Here is a 23,319-nt window from a genome sequence, read left to right as displayed (position 1 = left end):
AATAAAGCTACAACATACGACCAACCATACCAACAAGGGACAAACAATAAAATTTTAGTCATGGCCGTACACAGAATGTTTTGGCCACACAGAAAGTACACAAACTCTGTTAAGATTGGTCATTAAATTGGCAAAGATTAAAATGAAACATCTTCATTGGCTTTCGCGAAAATAGAAATTTTCTCGAGCTTTTAGCCTGAACACAAATTTAGCAGGGCTCAGGCTCTGGGCTGTCTCTATCTATCTCTCTATCTCCCCAGGCGATTTTAAAGATTCCGCCTTCGCCGGCGGAAATCAATAATATCCTTTCCACGGGCAACGTGACGGAGCGGACGTGTTTTTAAAACTTAGTAAAACTTGTTGTTTAACTGTTGACAAATGGAGGTTGAAAATATTGTTTTAAATTCTGTTAAAGAAATACATAGAAGGAAAAAGAAAGCTGACTATGACAGCATAGTAACTAACACAAAAGACTTGCATCCTGAAATTATTGAGCAAACGCTAAAAGATTTATGTCAACAGAATATATTAAACAAAACGGAGAGAAATGGTACAGAAAGTTATTTATTTGTGAAACAAGTAGAAGAGGAGAAAGAAAATAGCACAGACGAATCTTTTTCAGAGGAAAAGAAAGATGTTGTTGACGATTTAATCGAAGATAAAAGTGGATATCTGTACGAGGAAGAAGTTAAAAATTTTGGCCAGTTTATTAAATTTAAAAGTTTGACAACACAGGTTTGCGATTTAAAAGAATTTATTTCGTATAAACTGAGCAAGATCGGGGACAACTCGTCAAATATATTAATTAAACAACTGAGGAGTGAAATAGATTTCCTTAAAGAAGAAATAAAGGATTACAAAAAATTGGTTAGCGAAATTTTAAACAGTAATCAACGTGATCATTCAGTTGAAACGTGTAAACATGTGGAACCGATTAAACAGCATAATCAATGGAACAACGTAATCAAAGGTCCCTCAAGGTTTTCTACAAATAAAGTTAATAGAAATGAAGAATTACATCATAACAGATTTAACGACCTAAGAGTTGAAGTTAATGACGATTCTAATCAACAAAGTTGGGGTGATCAAGATTGTAATTTTACGAAGGAGAGTCAAAATACGCACCACGTAGATGTTAACAACCATATTCGTTCGTCAAATATCTTTAAAAATAATGTAACACACAGACGAAGACCCAACCCTGTTATCAATCCGTTTCCCGAAAGAGATCAATTAGCTACGAATCTTGAGCATCAAAATGTACACCATTCTAAGAAGATACGGATAATGACCGATAGTATACCAAAAGGTATTCGAGTGAAAGAATTTAATGAGCAAATAAAAAATGGAAATGTGAGATTTAAGATATTCCCAGGAGCAAGTGTCGAAAACTTAAATTATTACGTACAACCAACACTGGAACAAGAAAAACCTGATATTGTCGTTATCCATGTAGGAATCAACAATCTTTTATCAAGTCATCTAAATGCAGCGTCAGATAACAAAATTGCCGAACAAATCCTGGACATCGGAAAAAAATGTGTGCGTAACGGAGTAGAAAAAGTTTTTATCTCTGCCTTGGTTACGAGCAGACGTGTCGACTCTGATAGAATAAACAGTATTAACAAACTATTAAGAGAAGGATCCGATCTACACGGTTATGGCTACATCAGACACAACAATATCAGAGAAGAACACCTATGGAAAGATGGCATACATTTACGAGAGAATGGTAAGATAATGTTAGCACGAAATTTTATAGCTTTTATAAATAATTTTTTAGATCAGCAGGGGTATTCAATAGGCTTGGACTAGTTTGCGATGATAATAAATCTAATATTCCTGATGAATGTGTTGGGAGTCAATATAGAAATGATCAAAATCCGACACATAATTCTCACCAAAGTTCTTTAGATGAAATACATAAATTACGAATTAAGTACCCTTCCAATCCTCTTTTAGGCTATTTAAACATTAATAGTCTCAGAAACAAAATAATTGATGCAAGAGAAATTCTGACAAAATTTTCACCTGATTATTTTGTATTTGCTGAAACGAAACTAGATGAGAGTTTTCCAAACGAACAATTCTATATTGATAACTATGAAATTAGAACTAGAAAAGATAGGAACAAAAATGGAGGAGGGTTAATTGAATATGTTAAGAAGGGAATAGCCTGTAGACAAGTTAATGATTTGGGTATAACAAATAATGAAATCATTTGCTCAGAATTAACGATAAGAAATAAAAAATGGGCAGTTATCAGTATTTATAGACCACCTCATTATTCAAACTTAAACAACTTTTTTGAGGAATTAGAGATAGCTTTAAATAAAGCTCTATCTAAAGTCGAAAACATAATAATTATGGGTGATATAAATATCGATTGCCATAACTCGAACGATTCTGGTTTCGAAACCTTAAATAATTTCTGTGATATTTTTAGTCTTGAAAATCTTGTCAAAAACAAAACCTGTTTTGCTAGTCATAACGGAACAGCTATAGATGTCATTCTTACAAATAGACCCAGATGTTTTCAACACACACTAACATGTGAAACAGGATTAAGTGATCATCATCAAATGGTAACAACATTTTTAAAATCTCATTTAGCACGCTTAGCATCCAAGAAAATTATTTACAGAAGTTACAAAAATTTTAATGAAGCCAACTTTTTACGTGATGTTGAGAACGCAAATTTTATTTGTAATAGTAAAGATCCTGAACTGAATTATGAAAACCTCATCAATGTTTTCACATCTATCATAGAAAAGCATGCCCCACAGAAGCAAAAAACTCTGCGTGGAAACGAGGCACCATTTATGACAAAAGAGTTAAAAAAGGCAATATATACAAGGTCTAGGTTCAAAAATAAATACAATAAAAATCCTACTTCTGAAAACAAAATCACGTACAAGAAACAGAGAAACAAGTGTGTAAATTTACGCAAAAAGGCTATCAAAAACCATTTCAAAAGGGTAACAGAATCAGGTTTTATTTCCAAAAAAACGTTTTGGGAAACTGTTAAACCCTTGATATCAAATAAAAGTGGAATAAGCAAAGGAGATATAGCGATCGTTCAAAATGAAAGTTTAGTTACTGATAAAAAACAGCTAACCGAACTTTTCAACGAATACTACATCAATATTTTAGAAAATTCTTGTGGCATGAAACCAAATCCTATAAAATATAAGAATGTAAATGATAAGTCAAAAATGATTGAAGAAATTGTTGATAGTTTTGAAAATCATCCAAGTATCATTAAAATAAAGGAAATCAATGATTCTAACAACAATGAGAACTTCACATTCCAAGAAGTTGATGAAAATTCAATTTCTAAACTGTTTAATGATTTAAACACCAAAGTATCAACAGGTGAAGATACAATACCATCAAAGCTGACAAAATTAGCAAAAAGGCACCTAGTAACGCCACTAACAGATGCTATAAATAGTAGCATAGTTTCAAACAAATTTCCAAGCAAAGCTAAGCGAGCTGCTGTAACGCCATTGGATAAGGGAGGAAAAGATAAAACTAAAATATCAAACTACAGGCCTGTCAGTGTTTTAAATGTTTTTTCTAAATTTTACGAAAGGGTTATGAAAGAACAAATAACCGCTTATATGGAATCAAAATTGTCGTCCTTTCTCTCCGCCTATAGGAAATGCTATAGTACCCAACAAGTACTAATTCGCTTAATAGAGGAATGGAAGAGTAAACTTGATAAGAATTATGTGGTGGGTGCGATCTTGATGGATCTTTCAAAAGCTTTTGACTGTGTACCACATGACTTACTAATTGCGAAACTAGCTGCTTATGGATTTGACAATAAGTCTCTTCAATTCATTCTATCTTATCTTACTGATAGAGAGCAAGCCACTCGAATAAATGGGATCTATAGTCTATTTCAAATTATCTTATCTGGTGTACCACAAGGTTCTATTTTGGGACCTATCATATTCAATATATTTATAAATGATTTGTTTCTTTTTATAGAAAAATATAAGCTACATAATTACGCTGATGATAACACAATATCCAACTTCTCAAATTCTATTCCTAATTTGATAAATACTTTAGAAAACGAAGCTAAAACTGCCCTCTCCTGGTTAAAAGAGAATAAAATGATTGCAAACCCTGAAAAGTTTCACTCGATAATTCTGACAAAGAATAAAGCAGATAATTTAGGTCTAAAATTTAATATAGGAAATAAAACTATTGAAAGTGAAAATAACGTGAAATTACTAGGTGTGACTATAGACAATAAATTAAATTTTGACAGACACGTTAGTGATTTGTGTCGCAAAGCATCAGCCCAACTAAATGCCTTATTTCGATTTAGAAGTTTCTTATCCTTTCAAGCAAAATATATTTTAGTTCAAAGTTTTATCTACGCAAATTTCAATTATTGTTCCCTTATATGGCATTTTTCTTCTTCTAAATCTTTATCTAAAGTCGAAATGATACAAAAACGAGCATTAAGATTTCTGTATAATGATACGGTAAGTACATACGAAAATTTACTTAAAAATTCCAGCAAGAGTCACATGAATGTAAATCGCTTACGGTCATTGTGTATAGAAATCTCTAAAACTATAAATAACAGCAGCCCTCTTTTTATGAAAGATATATTTTGTTTAAATGATAACGGTAGGACAGTCAGAGAACAAAATACAAATAATTTGGTAGTCTCAAGGAAAAGGACCGCGACTTTTGGAACTAATAGCTTATCAGCCCTGGGACCAAAGATTTGGAATAACCTACCATCACATTTGAAACGATGTGACAACCTTAAAGTTTTTAAAAGCATGATTAAAATGTGGGACGGATCTAAATGTAACTGTGATGAATGTAAGGTCCCTTTATAGAACTTTGTTGTTATTATTGTTTATATATATATAAAAAATGATTTTATTTAATTGTAAACATAAAAAAATTTAGTCGATTTAGATTAGTTTTCTTAATTACTTTTTTTTTGGAAACTATTGTAAATATGTGAATAATCGACTTTAAATAAATTGAAAAGAAAAGAAAAAAAAGATCCATTTTATTTGATCCGTACCACGTGGTAGTGGTGATTGTTTGTGATACATTCTATCAACCTCGTCCCCAGGGCTTCTTGTATGTTTTCTGCCCCCCCCCCCCCCCCTCCCGGGACGGCGATACGAACGATATTTTGTGCAAAATTATTTTGGTTATAAAGGACATGGGCGGCAGTTTTATGCAACGTCATTCTTTGCATAAAGCTGCAAATTAAACCTGGCCACTTGGAAACAAGTTGAGTTTCTTTCTTTTGTTCTTATCTTGATAGTTTGCTAGCTATTTTCTATTCATTAAACTTTCCCAGCTATTGAAATATTTCCGTGTAAGCAGCATTACTTTATGATGTCTTATTTTATACTCTCACTGCTTAGTAATGCTTTCTAATAAATTCTTTACTTTGAAAACAACATGATACTGATACAGCTCCTCCGCCATTTTAATACGAACAGCTTGCTCCTGTTCGTCAGAGGCTCGCCGCCTCGCCAAAATGTTTTGTATGACGCAATAATTATGTGACATATCCGCGCCAATCAAGCTTCATATCGGACCAGCCTCCTCCAGGTTCCATGTTCGTATCGCCGTCTTGGGATCAGAAAAGATACAAGATACCCTGCGGGCGAGATTGACATCCTGTATAATAAGTATACAGCCGGTATCGCAGTAGGTTACTTCGGTAAAACATCCACAGTGATTGAAGCTACGCTAGGCTACGTTCTTATATCGTTTTAGTATAAAACACAGTATCGCTGTTCCCCAGGAGTTTTAAAACTAATTTTTTCGTATTACGGTGGGTTACGTCGGTAAAACTTCAACAGTGTTTGCGGTTAGCTTCTGCGCCCCCATGTCTTTTAGTACAAAAAATCACAATATTGCTGTTTCCCAGGTGTTTCATAATGGGTGTTTCGTATTGTTGTCTGATCCAGCGTCATAATAACTTATTTGATACTGGTCAAAACAAACGTCAATTTCGAACAATAGGTGGTTGGATTTTACAATATTCCGCCATTATTGTTACGCCATTGTTTATTTTCAACAACATGATAGTAGGTTTTTTTGCATCACAAATTTTAATTCGATTGATAAGGAAGATGTATGTGGCAATGTCGAGGGATCCATATCGGCGATTCCGAGACAAACAACGTGTTGGGATGGGGCCTAAAAACAGAAAGGGGATGTTCCTTATAGAAGATAGAGTAAACCATCTGTTCTAGCATGATAATTAGCTATGTAAATACAAAGGGATTGGTAGGTGGTTCGTGTTACACTCATACAGCCCTTGCCTTTACAAGTAGATCTTTGATATTTTTATGCCACATAGTTACAATAATGGGAGAGTCAGGCCAGATTTTATTGAACTCTTGTCTAAAAGCTTGTGTCCTCTAGGGTACTCCAGTGGTACTCCAGTAGAAGCAGGCATGTTTTGACTTTTTGAAGCGACTCTTGATGTTCTCCCAGTCACTGATCATGTTGGTTTCTTCATCGATGAGTTATATATCAGAGCGTTTGTGGGATACCAGAGAAAGAACTGTTTTTTGCCTTTTGAACATCTTGAGCAGTGCTGTATAAGAATATGCTAACAACCACAAACTATGCTTCATATGCCTCCCTGAGAGGGCTAGCTGAAGCAGCGATTGTCTCCGTTTCTCAAGATTTTGTCAACAACGACAACGAGAATTTATCGATCCAGTCAAACAGTTGATCCTAAGGGTTAACCAAAAGCACGTATTCATCTTTCCAAAGCTGGGCTCTCTGGAGGTACGTGGAATTCCACCGTAAAGTAGAACAAAGGATTGTTGTGAAAGTGATGCTTGCCATTGCCCTTGAGAAAGTCTAGAACACGCTTTGTTTTTCCGCACGAGGCAAGTCTACTAAAGATTGTATGGGGTTTTACAATGTCTAAGCTTTGGGTCATCTCTTTCTGAGGGATACCACGTTCACAGAACGTTTTTTAATATCCAGTACAAAAAAACTGCAGCGCGTGCATCTTGTCTCAGTACTCCAAACTATGAAGTCTACCATTTAAAATGTTGAATTGTACGTCGGAGAGGAGGTATGCATAGCAACGTACATATGAATTGTACCATTGCTTTTTTTAGTCATGTGAAAAGTGATGGCGTCACTCAAGCGCTGCAGCGATCTTCCGCTTCCTTAGAGATGGTCGGGAGATGATCTATCTATTTCATTAATTGCTTGATGGTTACCGTGTATTCGTGGTTATCAAAAAGATTAAAATTTACTTAAAATGATCCTTGGGTAGCGTGGCGTGGGAGTAGAGTTCGTTGGACTTACCTTCGATTTTTCGATCTTGAATTTGTAGAAAGCTTCTTTCACTCCACTGTGGGGCTTAACCTTTAAAGGGTCTACGCACAGCAAGAGGACACCTTTTAAGCTCTTGGCAGGGGTATCGATCTGTAGATACTGCTCGTACCGTCCTGTGGTGACCTTGCTCCGGAGTGCCTTCCAATGGCAGTGTTAATTTTTCTTTCAGATAGCTAACAAATTTTTTCAACAAACTTTCGAACCGGCTTTTTATTTCACTTTACATTACAATAAAACCATGTCTTTTATATTTTAGATTCCTCAACAGTACCTACAATATGATGGCTATAGTAATAGATAGCTTTAGTAAAGAAATATTTTTTAACAAAAATTCTAAAGAACTTTAAATATGCTCAGCGGTAAAGATAATGTTAAAAACTCTTTTCTTGTAACCTTTCTTTGCTTTGTTTAACTTAGCGAACAGAACAACAGAATGTCATTTTTATTGTTTTTGATTGATAACTGTCAACAGTCAACGCATGTAGGGTAGTTTAATATCGTTGGTTTTATCTGATGAAAACGTGGTGAAAACGTAACAAAGAAACCAAACTCTAAACGATGTTTAACAGTTATGTTGAAAATTTCGAATGTTTATCAAATCCGAAGACGCTGCATTGCGGGTCAGTGTATATTGTGCACTGTTCTTGTTGTTGTTGTTGTTAATATGAACAATCTGAGGATTTCGTTTTGTAGTGTTTTCTATAAAAAATTTTCGCAACATGTATGTCGTTTGCACTTGCTGACAAACGAATGCGTTTACACGGATTCACGATTTTTAATAACTCGCACGGAATAGAAGTGTTCTGCACCTCGACTTTCATTGTAAAAAGTAAACCTGGAAACTACAAACCATTATCAAAAATTAAAAGAAGAGCCCTGGGGACGAGGCTGCTTGGGGACTTTCAATTTGCTAAAAAAATTTCTTGATAGTACCGTAAATGACGGAATCAGGCGCCCGGGGCACTTATTTGAAATTTTTATGTTTGGGGGGAGGCGCTTAATCGGCAGGGGCGCTTTAAGTAAAATGTTCATTTCTTTCTTTTCACTTTTAAAAAACAACATCTAAACAAAAATTATTCTATCTCAATGTTTTCCTCTTCGTCTTCCTGGTCTAAATCTTTACTTCTTTATGCCTTGTTCCCAAATAAGCGCCCCCTTCTGATAGCCGTGTGTTGAAATAAGCGCCCCCTCTGGCTTCAAGTTATTCAAGAAAGGTGCTTATTAAAAAAATGCCTCTTAGGGAGGGGGAGGGGCTTGTTCCGTCATTTACGGTACTGTCGAGTATAATATTTCGCTGGCGAACATAGGGAACCTGCTGGCCGCTCCGGCAACCCTATATATTGATCTGTCCGTAGAAATTTCACACGCCGTTTCCCAAAAACGGGTTCCGGGGAAGGCACAAATTTTTTATCTTGTCTTGATTAGCCAGACGTTTTTGACAACATTCCTTATTAGGTCAATAATGGCTGCTTGGCTATTGTTCTGTTTTTACAGTGTATTGTTGTGAGGGGCCCGACTCTCTATTTGGGCATCCGTCGAAATGTGATTGTTTTGATGAACGCAACTCCCTTTGTAACACACCCTCCAGTACAATACTTATAATCGCGAAGCATTTAGCTAAAGTTTATCGTTCGAGGTATTCGTCCTATCTGTTTGTCACTTAAGGCTGTTCGTTTACTCTTTGTGGTAACTTATATTTAGCGCTATGGAATCTGGAGGTAAATTGGGCAAATTAAAAGCAAAATTAGCTGAAATATCTAACCAAATTGACGAGGCAGATTCGCGAAAAGCTGAAGCTAAAGCAAGCTTAATAGAAGCTTCTTCAAGACTCGAAAAGGGAGAAAGTGAGGTTGCCAGCATTGAACGTCGCATTCAACTTTTAGAAAAAGATTTAAGTGATGTTAATGCTAGATGTGATGCATCAGATGAAAAGCTGAACGATGTTACTGACACAGGAACTTCAATCGAGGAAGCTCGTAGACAACTTGAAGAGAACGAAACAGCTGGTGATGAAAGGATCCAACAGCTAGAGGAGGAGGTGAAAGAAACAAAGCGAAGTCTTGAAGAGAACCAAACAAAATTAACTGAAGCAGAGCGAAAACTGGTTGTTGTAAATCGTGACATAGAACGAACACAAGCGAAAGCCGAAGCGTTGGAGAAACGAGTTTCTGTCCTAACTGACACAATAGACAACGCAAAAACTAGTCTTGCAGTTCTGGAAGAACGAGAAAACGATTCAAGTTCAAAAGAAGAGCGAAATGCAGAAGAGCTGCTTCTCCTAGAAGGTCAATTCAAGGAAGCTGAGGTACGTGCCGAAGCTGCCGAACGAAATTGCACAGTTTTGGAAAGAAATATCAGTGAAGCAACGGCTGAGATAAACAGTTGGAAGGCGAAGATTCAGGAAATTGAAAAAGAAATGGAAGAGATGGATGACATCGATTCTGACATTGAATAAATAATTTCCTACAATTTTCATTTTATTGGAGGGGACTTATTGGGACTTTTTAACGTTTTCTTTCAATATCAACACCAAAAGTGAACATTTAAAGATAAAATGATTCACAAGACAGCTTTTGCTTATTCCAACATCCTCCGCGTACACATGTGACTATAAAACTCTGGTTTCTTGTATTATAGTGTTATTTATTTTTCTTACAACAAAATTTCTATAGTGTAAATTTTGTTTCATAAACAACCTGGCTTAATAGCAAAGCTCTCTCAGAGCAAGTAAAATTCTCTAAGTTCGTCCAAGGAGTCCTGTTTTATGTATTTTGTTTGAATCTTGCTCCGTTACCTTGGGGTATCCTTGTAAAATTAAGAATTTAGATGTTTTTATAGAAAATTTTCAACTACTTTGTAACTATTGTTAATTGTTTCAACAATGCAAAAAAAATTATCACATCACTATTGTGTTCGATAAAAGAATTACCACTGAGGTGTTGGCTTGTGTGTTTAAAAGTTAAAAAAAACCTTTAACATGTATTTAATCTACGTTTGCAAAAAAGTGTGTGCTATATTTATGCAGTTTTAGTCTTTATTGGGCCAGTTGTAGGTCTTTTTGTGGTCCAATGTGCACTAATTTAATCCATGTTTGTTGTTTTATACCCTGGTGGTTTTACTTTTGTGTGTAAAATATTTAACATTTGTTCTCCACCTATTTTTAAGCGTTTTTTGAAAGGTTGTGATAATTATATGAACAATGATGCACAGATAGATCACTGTACACTTTTTTTGCACATATGCACTGTGAAATAATATATTTTGTTTACATTATGGTCTGTTAGTCTCACATATCAACGCGTTGTTCTGTTTGTTGTATTTTAAATGGTAATGCACAATGATAATGGATGGTTTAAAATAAATAATTCTTCTAATTTATATAATAATGGTTTCAAACACGTAACAGAAATAAAAATTTATATCTTTTCTAGTATTGTCTTTATAATTCTACACCACTTATATAGTATATGTATTTAACACAATCTTATTTCTAGGAACACTCTGAATGCCACAGTTTGTAAAAGTTTTGCACTTATTTATAATTTTCACCAAAAGCCGATTATACGAATTTTAGCTTGCACAAAAAAAATGCGAGAGTGTGCCACTCTATCAGGAATTCATAAATCACTCAAATTTTTAAGATATTGGCCAGGAAAAAAGTCAGGAAATCATCAATTTATTTGATATGTTAAGAAATTTAATTGATAAATTGAAATAAATTTTGCCAACATTGGTTTTATCGATACACAAAATTTCGCATTAACGAGCATAATGCAGCCTTGGGATTAAAAAATTGTTCGAATTAGGGAAATGTTCGAATTAACGAAGTTCGAATTAAGCAGCTCAAAATATAAGACTTTGTTAAACCAAAGTCAAGGGATTCGGAAATTTGTTTGAAATAACCAGAAGTTCGAATTAAGCGGCATTCGAATTAACGGACGTCGACTGTATATAGTTTGTTATCAAGTTAAAGGGAAAAAATGGGGTAAATGTGAGGAGTTTCAATCGAAAAATGTCAGGAAAATAAAGAGAAAACATTGAGTCGAAAAACCCACAAATTTTTAGCGCATTTGCCTACACATAGTTTAAAATGGGCAAAATATTTCTTTTCAGAGTTCGCTTAGCACGAACATACTCTACGTTCATCAAAACAAAACGCTCACTTCGGAAACATTTGTGATTTCCTTTTAATAGCTTTATTTGGACTTGCATTACGCTCATTTGTACATAATCTTTTATCTATTGTTTTTAGCTACCTCTAGCTAACATACTAATTCTGTATCCCGGGTATTGGCGTTACAGAAGAAAGTTGTTTTAGTAGCTAATCATAGTTAGATAGACAGATAGATAGTTGTGCATATTTTACATGGCTAGCCTCACAAATATCGAGGGATATACCCTGTCTATTTTTCCAGGAGGGGCCATGGCTTAGATGGATAGTCCTAGAGTATTTAATGCTCATTTTGAGCTACGCAGACCCAATAAGTAGGGCCGGCGCTCTACTAAACAAATCGCGGCAACATCTAACGGCCCATACAGTGTGCCATCTCCCCAATTTCGCTTACATATGTGAGCGAAATTGGGGAGATGGCACAACATGGCTTGGGTTAACCCGGGGCTATGGTAACATTCACTCGCCAATCGAACCCCGGTCTCCCGCACAGAGTAGGAGAGCTATAACCAGTAATCTGCGGCGCCACAATCATACATACATGTATGGGAATGTTAAGTATACTTGAACTTACAACCAACTGGTGGCTTTGTTGTAAAAGGTTCGCCTTCAGTTCAAGGTTTCATGCTATAAAAGTGTGAATCGATCCTTTTTGCTTAACGTTCAGCATGAAAATAAGATTGATATCTTAGGCAGTTGTCTAGTTGAGCGGTTGTTGTGCTTGCAGGTCTTCTGTAGCTCAAAGTTTAAATGCGCTAGGACCCCAATAGCAGGACCTTCATTAGAACTGAAAAGACCATCCTGGGTAAATAATGATATAAACAATATTTAGGGAATAGGGAGTAGTCATAGACCAACAGCTAACCTATAAAGTTGTTTAATTTGTTTCGGAAGATTAATTTTCACGAATTTCTCGTTAAAATTTGTCTTCGACATACCAGTAAAGTCCAATTAAAGGTTACCAATGTCAATAATTAGGCCGAAATGAATTTAAATTGCGAAAATACACCAGATTTTTTAAATTAATTCTCCGCAAAAACCTTAAACGGTTTACTAGCAAAAAATTTTTCGCAAAGTACCTTACTGATTTCCAAAATTAATATTTGCGACGCATATTTCTTCTGGACCTCGCGAAGATAAGTCTTTCTTCACAAAAATCAACTTAAGGAAAAGCTGGTACTAGACCACAGGTTGACTAGACGACAGTGGGCATAGTAGATAATAAAAAAATTAAAAAAAAATGACGAAACAAATTTCATAACAGGCATGAAAATGAATTTCAACCTCGTCTGGCCCCTTGTTTCGCTGTCCCAACGTGAAAAAAGTTGTTCGAAAATTAGAACAACTGAATGTTTAAATTGATCAGTATTCGTTATAGAGACTGTATGCTGTAATGTGAATACAGATAAAAAGCTTTCCTCGTTTCCACAACTTTTTGTCCCTTACCGACGATATACAAAATATACAGATTAAAGTACTGTTACAAGCAATGGGAATAAAATTGAACGTTAATTTCACTGTTCATATTTTTTCAAGCCTGTTGTTTATTTGTTTTACAATGTTTTGTTGGTTTTATATATATATTGTTTTTAAACAAGACTTGTTTTTTGTAAGCCTTTCATCGATAAAAAAAACTGCTTTTTTTTACACCTCTTATCTTTATGCTGCTTTAAGCTTTTTCGCTAAACCCTTTTGAGGTGATGATTTTAATTAAGACATCTTTTGAAAAACGAAGGCCGTATATGATTTTAAATAAGACATCTTTTAAAAAACACAGGCGGTATTACGTTTTCAGCTTACGCAAAATCGTTTTAACATTTCAGGGGAAAAAATAACAGAGAAAACACGTTACAAAATTCGTTTTCTTCTTTTTTGAAACAGTTTATATGTTGTGTAAAAACTATACGACTACACCAATGTAAACCCATATTGCGATTATTTTTTTTAAAAAAGTTTGGTTAATCTAATAATATTGTCGCACAAAACGAACTCCCCTTAACACAAGTAAAAAACAAAATCATATATGAGCAAGATGGAAAAAAAGAAATGACAGTACTATACGAAGAACACACGATCAAAGGTTGTAAAAACGGAAAATACAGAAATATACAAAATGAATCAAATTTACACTATACTGAAGAAATAACATCCGCAACATCGCTGTGCTTACGTATACGAATCTATTTAAGAACGAATTTTTGCATAACATTTTTAATAAAAAAATTATTCCACTAAACGAAACACAATTACTTTAAATAAAATCGTTTCCTTTGCATGTTCTGATAGCCGCAAAAAGTTTCTCAGCCGCTGAAATCACGATCAGGGAAGAGGACCGGGACTAACAACGTCCACATGTACAAAAGCATGCAACACCAACTGGATGAAATTTTAACCCAAAATGCAGCACTTGAACTTGTGAGCTTCGACAACTGTGTGTCGTCAGGTCTAAAAATAAAATAAAACATACATCAAAAGGATAAAACATGTTCCAGTGAACTATTATTATAACACCAAAAAGTGAAGAAAGTTGTTCGAGTTTCCTTCTGGAGAATGTCCTATAAATTTTTTGATGAGAATGCAATAAGAGTACACGATTTTTATACCTTCCGGCCTAGGTAGGTGCCTCCGAATAGGGCAACCATATTTTAGAGCGTTTCGTTGAAAGCAATCTGGCAATTTCATAAAGTTATCTCAAGAATGGCTGCAAAATTAAAACTTGTAATGCACGGAATAGAATTGTTCGAAATATGTACGACAGGCAAAAGTTTACGAGTAAATATTTTACGAGTAAGGAGTTAGGTGTACTTCAACCTGGAATCGATTTTTATACGCTTTTTATACGAATCCTACTTTTTGGTTTTAGCCTCATGATTCTTTTAAAAAAAAAGAGTTTAATTCTAAAATTGGATAATACTATAATTAAAACTGTTACAAATTTAAAAAGACAAAATACGTTATTGAACAAATAAAAAAAAGGCTAATACTTTATAAAATCAAAACAAAACAAAAAAGGTCAACAACATTACTACAGTGGACTTTCCATAACTCGAACTCTCACGGGGAATCAGAAATCGTTCGAGTTATGGACAGTTTGGAAATTTTCTAAATTTATCCTTTATACATAAGCCCCTTGAAAGAAAACGATGTATTTGAGTAATTATCTACCTTACGGGTTAGAAGTAAGTCGTAAACAGTTTATTTCAGCTGACTAAATCTATTCTGTAACGAAAAAACCCGTACGTACAGTTTGTTTACATTTCAAATTGATATGGTGTTTCATGAGAATGAGAACTTCAAAACAAGAATATTTGTAAACACACCACTTGACAATCGCAGGGCGCGTATGAATGATCTAAGGGGCCGAACACACGTAGAAAATATTCGAATCTGCTTTCAAGGGACAAAAAATATTGTTCGACTTAAGGAGATTTTCGAGTTATAGAGATTCGAGTAGTAGATAGTTGATTATGAGAGCTTATTTGGAAATTTTCACGGTGCTTACGAATTCGTTCGAGTTGAGGAGCGGTTCGAGTTAAAGGGTTTCGAGTTATGGAGAGTCCACTGTACTTTAACGTCGTCAAATTATTCAAAAAATACGTAAAATTTGAATAGTAGAATTTGACACCAACAGTAACTAAATTTCGTGTCTAATAATCGAGCCTTTTTGATTATTCTTAAATATTCCTAAAATTTTAGAATTTGAGCCTTCTTTTAAAAAATTGTGTATGTGATTCTCACCAAACAAAACATGTTATGTGGTTGTCAACAAAAATAAAGAGTTAAAGAAAACGCTTCACGTACTTGTACCAGTTGGTGATAGTCATCATGAGATAAAATGTTGCAAGGATCATGGTGAAATGAAAAAACGTGTAGGAGTACGTTAAACTTTCTGTCTCATCATCATACACCACTTGTCCTTTATGTTCTGGGTCAGCTGCTGCACCACTTGGGTCGCCACCAAGGTTGGTATTTTCAGAGTCACCAAGACCAAGTTTACCTAGTAGAAGTGATTACGATAAACATTGAGATAAGACTTGAAGTCTGTTAGTAAGTGCAACAAACTAATATCCTTTTTTTATCGATTTTTAATTCACGAAAATTGTGGGCTTTACAACTTAGGCTTCAACCTCTATAAAAACGTAAAGTCTGTGTTAGTAAGTAAGAAACAAACGTGGGTTTTACAACTTAGGTTCTTCAACTTCTATAAAATCTTCTACAAAAAGAATGAAGCAGTCAAATAATTAGAGAAATATGCCAATAAGGAAGACTACCAATAAGTGATGCTTAATTTATAACATATCACCAAACTATATAATTCTTCTTAAGACTTTTCACATTTTACAGTAAATATAACCAAAATAAAAAAAGGCAAACAGCTTCTAACTACATGAATTAACGATCACGTGTCAGTAATATCAATACAAATAATACGACACAATTTTCCTATTCATTTGTTTTTCTGATTCCTCCCTTTTACAAATAAAAAGAGGACCCCTAACTTCTCTTTCTTGAATAATATCTATATCTATATTGTATTTTGGACGAAAGTGACGTCACGTAGACCACAATGACAACCTACGTACCGATTTGAGATGACGACGAAGTGCGAACACATGCAAACATCACGAGCACAAATGTGACGACAATACCAATGATTGATTGTGCGTCCAAGCTGAGATTACCATTTGCTATAGCTGAGTTGAATTCATTGCATGTTCCTAAAATTAAAGGGAAGTAAATTTACAGGCGACAGTTAAGGTGTTAAAGCAGTGAACAAACTGATGCTATTAGGCTACAAAATCAACGTCTGACAAACAAATAACTATCAAAATTAAAAACGGATCTGGTTAAAAACAAAGCCTGCATAGCATGATTGCAAGATTACTTAGATTACAAAACAAAATTTGAAAGCGTCGATTATCGTGTAGAAAACTACAAATCTTTGAGTTGTAGATTTCAGTATAAAAAATACCTGGTCTGTAAGAAAGTGCACTCCATGTCAAATACGATGTGTACAAAGAAATCGTAGCAGCTTGTAACAAACCTATATAAAATTATCATTTAATTAGTATACATTTCGTTCATGCTCACTGGCGATGGCTGTTATTGTCAACACTCATATACCTCTATGCACTTAAACGCTTGTCGACAACAGGATAAAGAATCATACATTAGGACGGTTGAAATATTGCTTAAAACCCGTGCTGCATGATTGTAGTTTTTTTAACAGCAAAAAATTCTATTGTGACAAATGGTAAATGAGATCGTGATACAGCAGGCGATAGTATTTACCACAAATACAACATAACTTTTGAACGCCATACTAATACTTTTAAATATAAATAAAAAAATGAAAAAGGTCAGTTTTGATTGGAAATGTAATATAACTAGATATTCAGGTGGATGAACCTAAAAGGACACATTGCATTGTGATAAGAATGTTTGCTGACCCTTATAGTTGGTGAAAAAATGCCTGCGGCGAATGCCCCAATACAATTAGAAAGTGAAAATACCTTTTCCACTTTCTGATTGTAATGTTAGGTTCGGCATTTGCGATCAGTCAATATAGACAACAAACTAGGTTCAATTTTCCCCCATTCTGGTTTGAATTTAGTGGATTTAGTAAATTTAGTCAATTACGACCTGCAAGTTGCAGATCAAATCTACCTACTGATTATAAAATTCGCAAATCGTTACGGCGTAAAATAGGGTTTGGGCCGTCAATTGTACGTCAATTTTCAACAATTTTGTATAACAAAAAATAGCTTTGTGAAAAGGTATAACTTATTTTAAAACGAATTATGAGGTGAAATTTCGTGTAAAAATAGGCGTAAGCTAATGGAAATAAAGGTGACAAAATTTAACCTACAGAAAACAGTGAAGTTGTTGTCTATGCCTTTTAAGGATCCTTGCTAAAAAATGACTGGAAAGACATACCTGATTTAGGTTGATGTTCTTGCACTGAAGGAAGAATCGCCATGACAGATATCACAATAGACATAATGAGTTGAAAGCTCACAACAAACTTTTCCAAGTGACAACTGTCAGTGGATGATTGTGTAAAATATATAAACATGCAAACAATGGCACCAATTGTACATGCATACATAATACATGTAGACATTAACAGGCCTGCCATCCAACATTTTGAACCAGATTCTTCCATGTTATCCACCCAATTTTCGTTCCAAGCATGTGCAAAGTCAATAAGTAATGTTAACTGCACCAAGATGAAGAGGAAAGCTCCAATTAGACCTGTTATCATCCATCCTATATAAACACAAAAACAACAGCAATGATAACTACAACAAGATCAATTCTAAAGCACTGTGAAAAACCAAACCAACAAAACAAACAAAAACTACAACATAGACTATAAGAAAGGTAAATTAAGTTATATGACATATATACTTGCCATTGGTGAATTTATCATCTTCGTTCTTGATGAAAAAGGCTCCAACAATAATACCAATCAAAATCAAGAATTTGATTGCCCAGAAACCATTTTGTATTGATGATCTTGGATCTCGACTAGATTTGACCCCAATCAAAAGTATAGCAAAGAGTAAAAAGAACATGACTGCACCAAATTCAACCCGGTACACTGATTCATAACCAGCAATAGCTGAACATGTTCCAACACCTGTCTTCTAAACAGTAGAAAAACAGACCTTATACCTTGTTGCTATAAAAAATAAAAATTGGGTTTGGAAATGAAAGATAATACTTGAGATGCTATATAATCGAAGAGTTGATTTAGGAATTAAATTAGTTGCCAATAAATGATGGGAATATTAACATTGAAAAGTCACTTACAGAAGTAAAATTAGAAAAAAAGGCTGTACATGCATAGTAAACAAGTGTAAAGGATTAAAAACATTTTATAGTTGTGTCTATAAAGTTTACCTCCCACTTAAAAACAAGTTGAAGATCTAGGAAAGTTGTCTAGTAATCTTTTTATTTTTTTGAAAAATCTTTATTAGTTCTTAATATTTTTGACTAATTAAGCACTAATTATACATGAAATCATCTCCTGAATGTGAACGCATTTAATGGTTTTACCAAGATACAAGGATGTATATATATTTTCAGCCGTTTAGGTTGATATTTGGAGCATATTAAAATGAAAGTTGATATTAAATCAATTATCATTGATAACAGCAATTGTTTTTCAGCATCAGGGAGATGTCATAATTTCGCATAATTAGTGAAACTTCTATATCCAAAATCTTGAGAACCATTAAGGTTTTTTAAAAAATAAAAAGAATCTTAGATAACGTTCCAAGCACTTCAATATGAAATAATGTTGTTTTTAAATGAGAGGTATAAGCCTTAAAGAAGATTGATTTTAATAATTAAGCAGGGTCATTTTTTTTTAAAAAAAATATTTTTTTTAATTAACTTTACACTTCAGAAGTGTGGTTAGTTGTTGTTCTTAGTCCTGTATCGACCACGGTTATACGTCAAATACGTCTGAAAAGATGACATTTTTATTAAGGGATCGTCTCCACGTTTTAAAAATAATCGTTTCAATTCGTATAATTTTTTTTGAAACAATATACAAATTTGAAACAATTTTTTGCCAAAAAAAATCGTTTCGAATTCGTTTCAAATCGTTTTAAAATAGTTTAAAATCATTTTATTGGAACGAAAATCTTTTCGCAATCGTTTCGCATTCGTTTCATGAAACGATCTGTAAACGATTTTAAAAAATGATGATACGATCTTGAAACAATCTTAATCAATACAATTCGTATAAAATTTGAAACGATTGTGGAGACAGTCTCTAAGCTATACTTATACTTTTTGGAAAAATAACTTGAGTTGGTAAAGTTTAACTGTGTCTGGGTCGGAATTCGGCAAAATACCAGGAAAATAAAAGAATGTTGAAAAATTTAGGCCTATTTTTTTTGTGGTCAGCAAGAAATTGCGAAGGTCAGTTTTAAAACATCAGACAAATAATTTTTAAGGACTATTCCCACTGTATAGTGTTAGTAGGGTTTTACAATTTCTACAACAATTTCAAATGCATACTAAGATGTAAAAGTTTTGTTTTTCATTGCATATTTTATTGCGACCTTCTAAAAACATGCTGAATTTCTTATTTGAAAATAAATACAACAGTACTCTGATTTAAATGTTTTGAAGAAATAAGTCCACCTCTTCAATATTCCCACCTTAAGTAAATCCACCTGTATTTAAAAAGTTGAAGCACTAATCCTGCAGCAGAAATAGTAGAGAAAATATGGTAAGTAATTAGTAATTCACTGCTAATGATGGACATTATCTGTGTTATATTATTATTAGTTTCTTTACACCTTTTCCAAAAATTTTCTAATTTGCTGTGAGGAGTCAGAGTACCACATGTTCCTCTGATTTTTTCTAAAAGAACAAATATGAATTCTCATACAATTCTAAAGCTAACAATATTTGTTTTTACTTGTGGTTGTTTATTTTCTTGTCTACAATGACTGCAAAGTAATATTCATAGATGCCATTATGGTGTTTTTCATGAATAAGAAAAAAGTAAGACTTTCTGGGAGAGGATTAATTGTTCTCAAAGAAATTCTTGATCGAGCAGCAAACACAGCTTTGTACGCAAACTTTCTTATGAATGTTTTGTCAAGCCTAACTATTTGACTTCAATATCGTAAAAGGGAAGCAGTCTCTATGCCATCATATGTTTTTATTGTATTACTATTATTTCTTTAATATGTATTTAATGCAAAAAAGCTACTAACAAAAACACGCTGTAACACTGTGATTGGTTTTTTCGGAAAATGCCCCATAATGGTTTGAGCAAAAATTCTTAGAATTCATGTTGAGTCAGTTAACAAGTTTCCTCACTTGTTCATGTTCTATTGCCTTGTTGTTTCAAGTACCTCATAAGTAGATATATATGTGTTTTTTTATCCCCTAGGGGGAGTCCTCTTTTTCTTGCATTCCATTTTACAGTCCGGGACTTGAGAAGAAAAGGGAAACCACTATCCATCTGGGAAACGGTTTCCCAATTAGAAAACTTCACGGTTTTCCATTTAGGTAATCGTTACCCTAAATGGGTGAGAAATACGGCAATGGTTTCCCAATCGGGAAACCACCAAAATAGAAAGGAATCTGCGCAAGAGCTGGTTAAGAAGCGCACTACAAATTTTTAACCAATAGAGAGGGAATATTTTCCTGCAAATTTTCACATAAGGAAAAAAACTTATCGTAGCCTCTTTCCGCAATTCCGTAAAATGGTCTTGAGAATGGGTAAATTAAAATCAAAAAAATTAGTTTAGGAAACGGTTTCCTATATAGGAAACCATTTCCCTATATGACATGGGAATTTCCCTATACAACCCTTTTAGTGTTAGCTATATATCTCCCAAACTGTTTTACAAGAAGAACTAAACATGTAGTACTGACTGTCCTTTCAAGCCTAAAACTATGAGATTAAAAAATTAGCACCTTGCAAAACCAGTCAATTTTCTTTAATTGATCCTCGACTTTATCCGACAGCATAATACATGATACGATGGTGGTGAAAAGCAAGAACAAGGAGTAAACTATCCTTGTTGATGTTGAATTTTTGCATGAAGGACAGGCAGAGCAGCATAAACTGCACGCAGCTGAACCACAACAGCATGCCACACACCCGGCAGTCCCAAGAATTGCACCCATTTTTCTACTTAACTAATTTATTTGTATAAATGAAATTCAGATTGCAGTCAAGTCAAGTCAAGTCAGCCAGTTATTCCTTCTTTCCTTTCCTTTTCTTTTTTTGCGGCACTAATCGATTTGTTTTCTTATTTCCAGATCACGTAAGCAACCAAACCATAATATTCACAATGTATAAATAACACGCGACATTGGGATAAAATGCAATATACTCATCTCCACACAAAAATACTAAATTAAAATTTTATTTCGAATCGAATAATTCTTTTTAACTTTACTGCAATATTGTTTTATTTATATACGTTTATTCTTAGTATTTTATGAGCGTGTTTTTACTGACATAAGTGTTTGCGTATACGGGCCAACAGTGTTGATATTTAAAAGACACAACAACAGCGTGACGAGTTTCCTCCGCAAATATGGGTCAAAATCGTCTGGGTGAAACAAATTGTTGCATAGGCCAGGTAAAATGGCACTAAGCGCTGCAATTTTTCTATTTTCCATATTTGTTGCATTTTTGGTTTATCGGCTGTTATTTAGGGAAAATATTAATTGGAGTAAAATATTTTTCAGAACAGGACCAGCAGGTACTGACTTGATTGGTGGATCATGCGTCCCTATTAAAATTGGGAGAAAATTGTCCAAATTTCGTAATACAAGCCTGTATAAAGCTGCTTTAAAAGCTTTAAATTTGGAAGAACATGAAGCTATTCACTGTGAAAATATTGGGGACAATTTCAATTATTTTTGTGACTTATCAGATGCAATAAAAATGGCTGGATTAGAGTCAAGCAATGTTATTATTGGTGTTGATTTCACTGCATCAAATGAATGGCAAGGGCGAAATTCTCTGGACAGAAAGTCACTACACACACTATTTAAAAATAAGCGTTCTAATCCATATCAGCAAGTCATAGCAACCCTATCTGCGACTTTGGAACCATTTGACGACGACAACTTAATTCCAGCTTTTGGGTTTGGTGATGTAACAACAAAAGCTACAAGTGTTTTTCCATTTAATAAGGATGGATTTCCTTGCAAAGGCTTTGAACGTGTCTTAGAACGGTATGAAGCCATAGTTAAAACTGTAGAACTTAGTGGGCCTACAAGTTTTGTTCCCATCATTGAGAAAGCAATGGACATTGTAAAAGAGAGTCAATCCTATCACATATTGGTTATCATTGCTGATGGTCAAGTTGAGAATGAAGAGGATGAAGCAACCCGAAAAGCACTTGTTAAGGCATCTTTTTTTCCACTTTCAATTATTGTAGTAGGTGTTGGTGATGGACCATGGAATAATATGTACACGTATGATGAGAAACTACCATCTAGACTGTTTGATAATTTTCAATTTGTGGATTACCATGATTGCATTAGTAAATCGAATAAATCTCCTGAACTGACATTTGCTCTTCATGCATTAATGGAGATTCCTGATCAGTATAAAGCAATAAAGAATTTGGGTCTGATTGAAGGTAAACAAACATGTTTAAAGAAATCATCAAGAGGTCACAATGCTAAAACATGAAACAACGAAATACAAGGCCTAACATATTTTTATAAGAATAACGTGAAGTTGAAAGTTTAGTAAATTTGCTTTTTTGGTACAGAAGTATACATTCTTTTGTGACCATTCTTATTTTGTCAACAATTAAATGTGATAAAAAATCTACATAATAAGATTTTGCTTCAAATTCCACACTTTGTAAATAGCTACGCATGCACAAAATGTGTCAAATCTTTAATTATTTATTTTATTTAATAATAGAACAGCTTGTTCGTTTTTAGAAGTTTTTTAATCTATTTTTAGTTTTGTGCACCAACATTTGTATATAGAATCTACATAGTAAAACTACTTTTTATCCTGTGTATTTTTTCAGCATAATTTGGTTTAGTATTAAAGACACCTTATTACAAAAAATTTAAAGGGTTCACTAATTACATTATGCTGTGATCCAGTGAAAAAATTTGCGGTCCTGAAAATCATCCATGACTTCGCGTGAAAAAAAATTTGTTGATTCATACTTGTATTTTCAAAAGGCATAAACATTCGTGAAATCATGTTCTGTACAAAATACTTCTGCACGAATGTCGGCACCTTTGATCTCAGAAGAAAACAATAAAAC

General features: G+C 34.0%; 4 protein-coding genes across 4 annotated transcripts; 3 read left to right on the top strand and 1 right to left on the bottom strand.

The window, feature by feature from the left end:
- The first annotated feature begins 378 nt into the window (after positions 1 to 378).
- LOC130623041 (uncharacterized) lies at positions 379 to 1,804 on the top strand. The gene is made up of 4 exons (XM_057438547.1): positions 379 to 664; positions 752 to 1,546; positions 1,638 to 1,732; positions 1,784 to 1,804. Exons 1-4 carry the CDS (start codon positions 379 to 381, stop codon positions 1,802 to 1,804), a joined length of 1,197 nt encoding a protein of 398 aa, XP_057294530.1.
- A 7,114-nt stretch (positions 1,805 to 8,918) lies between these two features.
- Positions 8,919 to 10,630, top strand: LOC130624198 (tropomyosin-2-like). The gene has a single exon (XM_057439771.1). The coding sequence runs from the start codon at positions 9,068 to 9,070 to the stop codon at positions 9,815 to 9,817; it is 750 nt and encodes a 249-aa protein (XP_057295754.1). The 5' UTR covers positions 8,919 to 9,067; the 3' UTR covers positions 9,818 to 10,630.
- Positions 10,631 to 13,381: 2,751 nt separating this feature from the next.
- On the bottom strand, positions 13,382 to 21,345 carry LOC130624195 (probable serine incorporator). The gene is made up of 7 exons (XM_057439769.1): positions 20,984 to 21,345; positions 17,949 to 18,183; positions 17,471 to 17,803; positions 16,506 to 16,577; positions 16,117 to 16,251; positions 15,335 to 15,530; positions 13,382 to 13,978 (listed from the first exon to the last, which is right to left on the bottom strand). Exons 1-7 carry the CDS (start codon positions 21,194 to 21,196, stop codon positions 13,834 to 13,836), a joined length of 1,329 nt encoding a protein of 442 aa, XP_057295752.1. The 5' UTR covers positions 21,197 to 21,345; the 3' UTR covers positions 13,382 to 13,833.
- A 239-nt stretch (positions 21,346 to 21,584) lies between these two features.
- LOC130624197 (uncharacterized) lies at positions 21,585 to 23,084 on the top strand. Its single transcript, XM_057439770.1, has one exon. It carries the CDS (start codon positions 21,663 to 21,665, stop codon positions 22,719 to 22,721), a length of 1,059 nt encoding a protein of 352 aa, XP_057295753.1. The 5' UTR covers positions 21,585 to 21,662; the 3' UTR covers positions 22,722 to 23,084.
- Positions 23,085 to 23,319: the final 235 nt, after the last annotated feature.

This window comes from Hydractinia symbiolongicarpus, chromosome 13 (genome assembly GCF_029227915.1).
Source record: "Hydractinia symbiolongicarpus strain clone_291-10 chromosome 13, HSymV2.1, whole genome shotgun sequence".
Classification (NCBI taxonomy): domain Eukaryota; kingdom Metazoa; phylum Cnidaria; class Hydrozoa; order Anthoathecata; family Hydractiniidae; genus Hydractinia; species Hydractinia symbiolongicarpus.
Note: the sequence above shows the minus strand (reverse complement) of the source record. Positions and strands in the feature narration are given on the sequence as shown.

Bases quoted from the DNA above. Each gene is read 5' to 3' on its own strand.
- LOC130624197 (XM_057439770.1), top strand. From the start codon at position 21,663: ATGGCACTAAGCGCTGCAATTTTTCTATTTTCCATATTTGTTGCATTT.
- LOC130623041 (XM_057438547.1), top strand. From the start codon at position 379: ATGGAGGTTGAAAATATTGTTTTAAATTCTGTTAAAGAAATACATAGA. The intron at 665-751 runs GTGGATATCTGT...GCGATTTAAAAG, and splicing joins CGATTTAATCGAAGATAAAA to AATTTATTTCGTATAAACTG. The intron at 1,733-1,783 runs GTAAGATAATGT...ATAATTTTTTAG, and splicing joins CATACATTTACGAGAGAATG to ATCAGCAGGGGTATTCAATA.
- LOC130624198 (XM_057439771.1), top strand. From the start codon at position 9,068: ATGGAATCTGGAGGTAAATTGGGCAAATTAAAAGCAAAATTAGCTGAA.
- LOC130624195 (XM_057439769.1), bottom strand. From the start codon at position 21,196: ATGGGTGCAATTCTTGGGACTGCCGGGTGTGTGGCATGCTGTTGTGGT. The intron at 16,578-17,470 runs GTATGTCTTTCC...AATTTTATATAG, and splicing joins AGAACATCAACCTAAATCAG to GTTTGTTACAAGCTGCTACG. The intron at 16,252-16,505 runs GTATTTTTTATA...CTTTAATTTTAG, and splicing joins TGCACTTTCTTACAGACCAG to GAACATGCAATGAATTCAAC.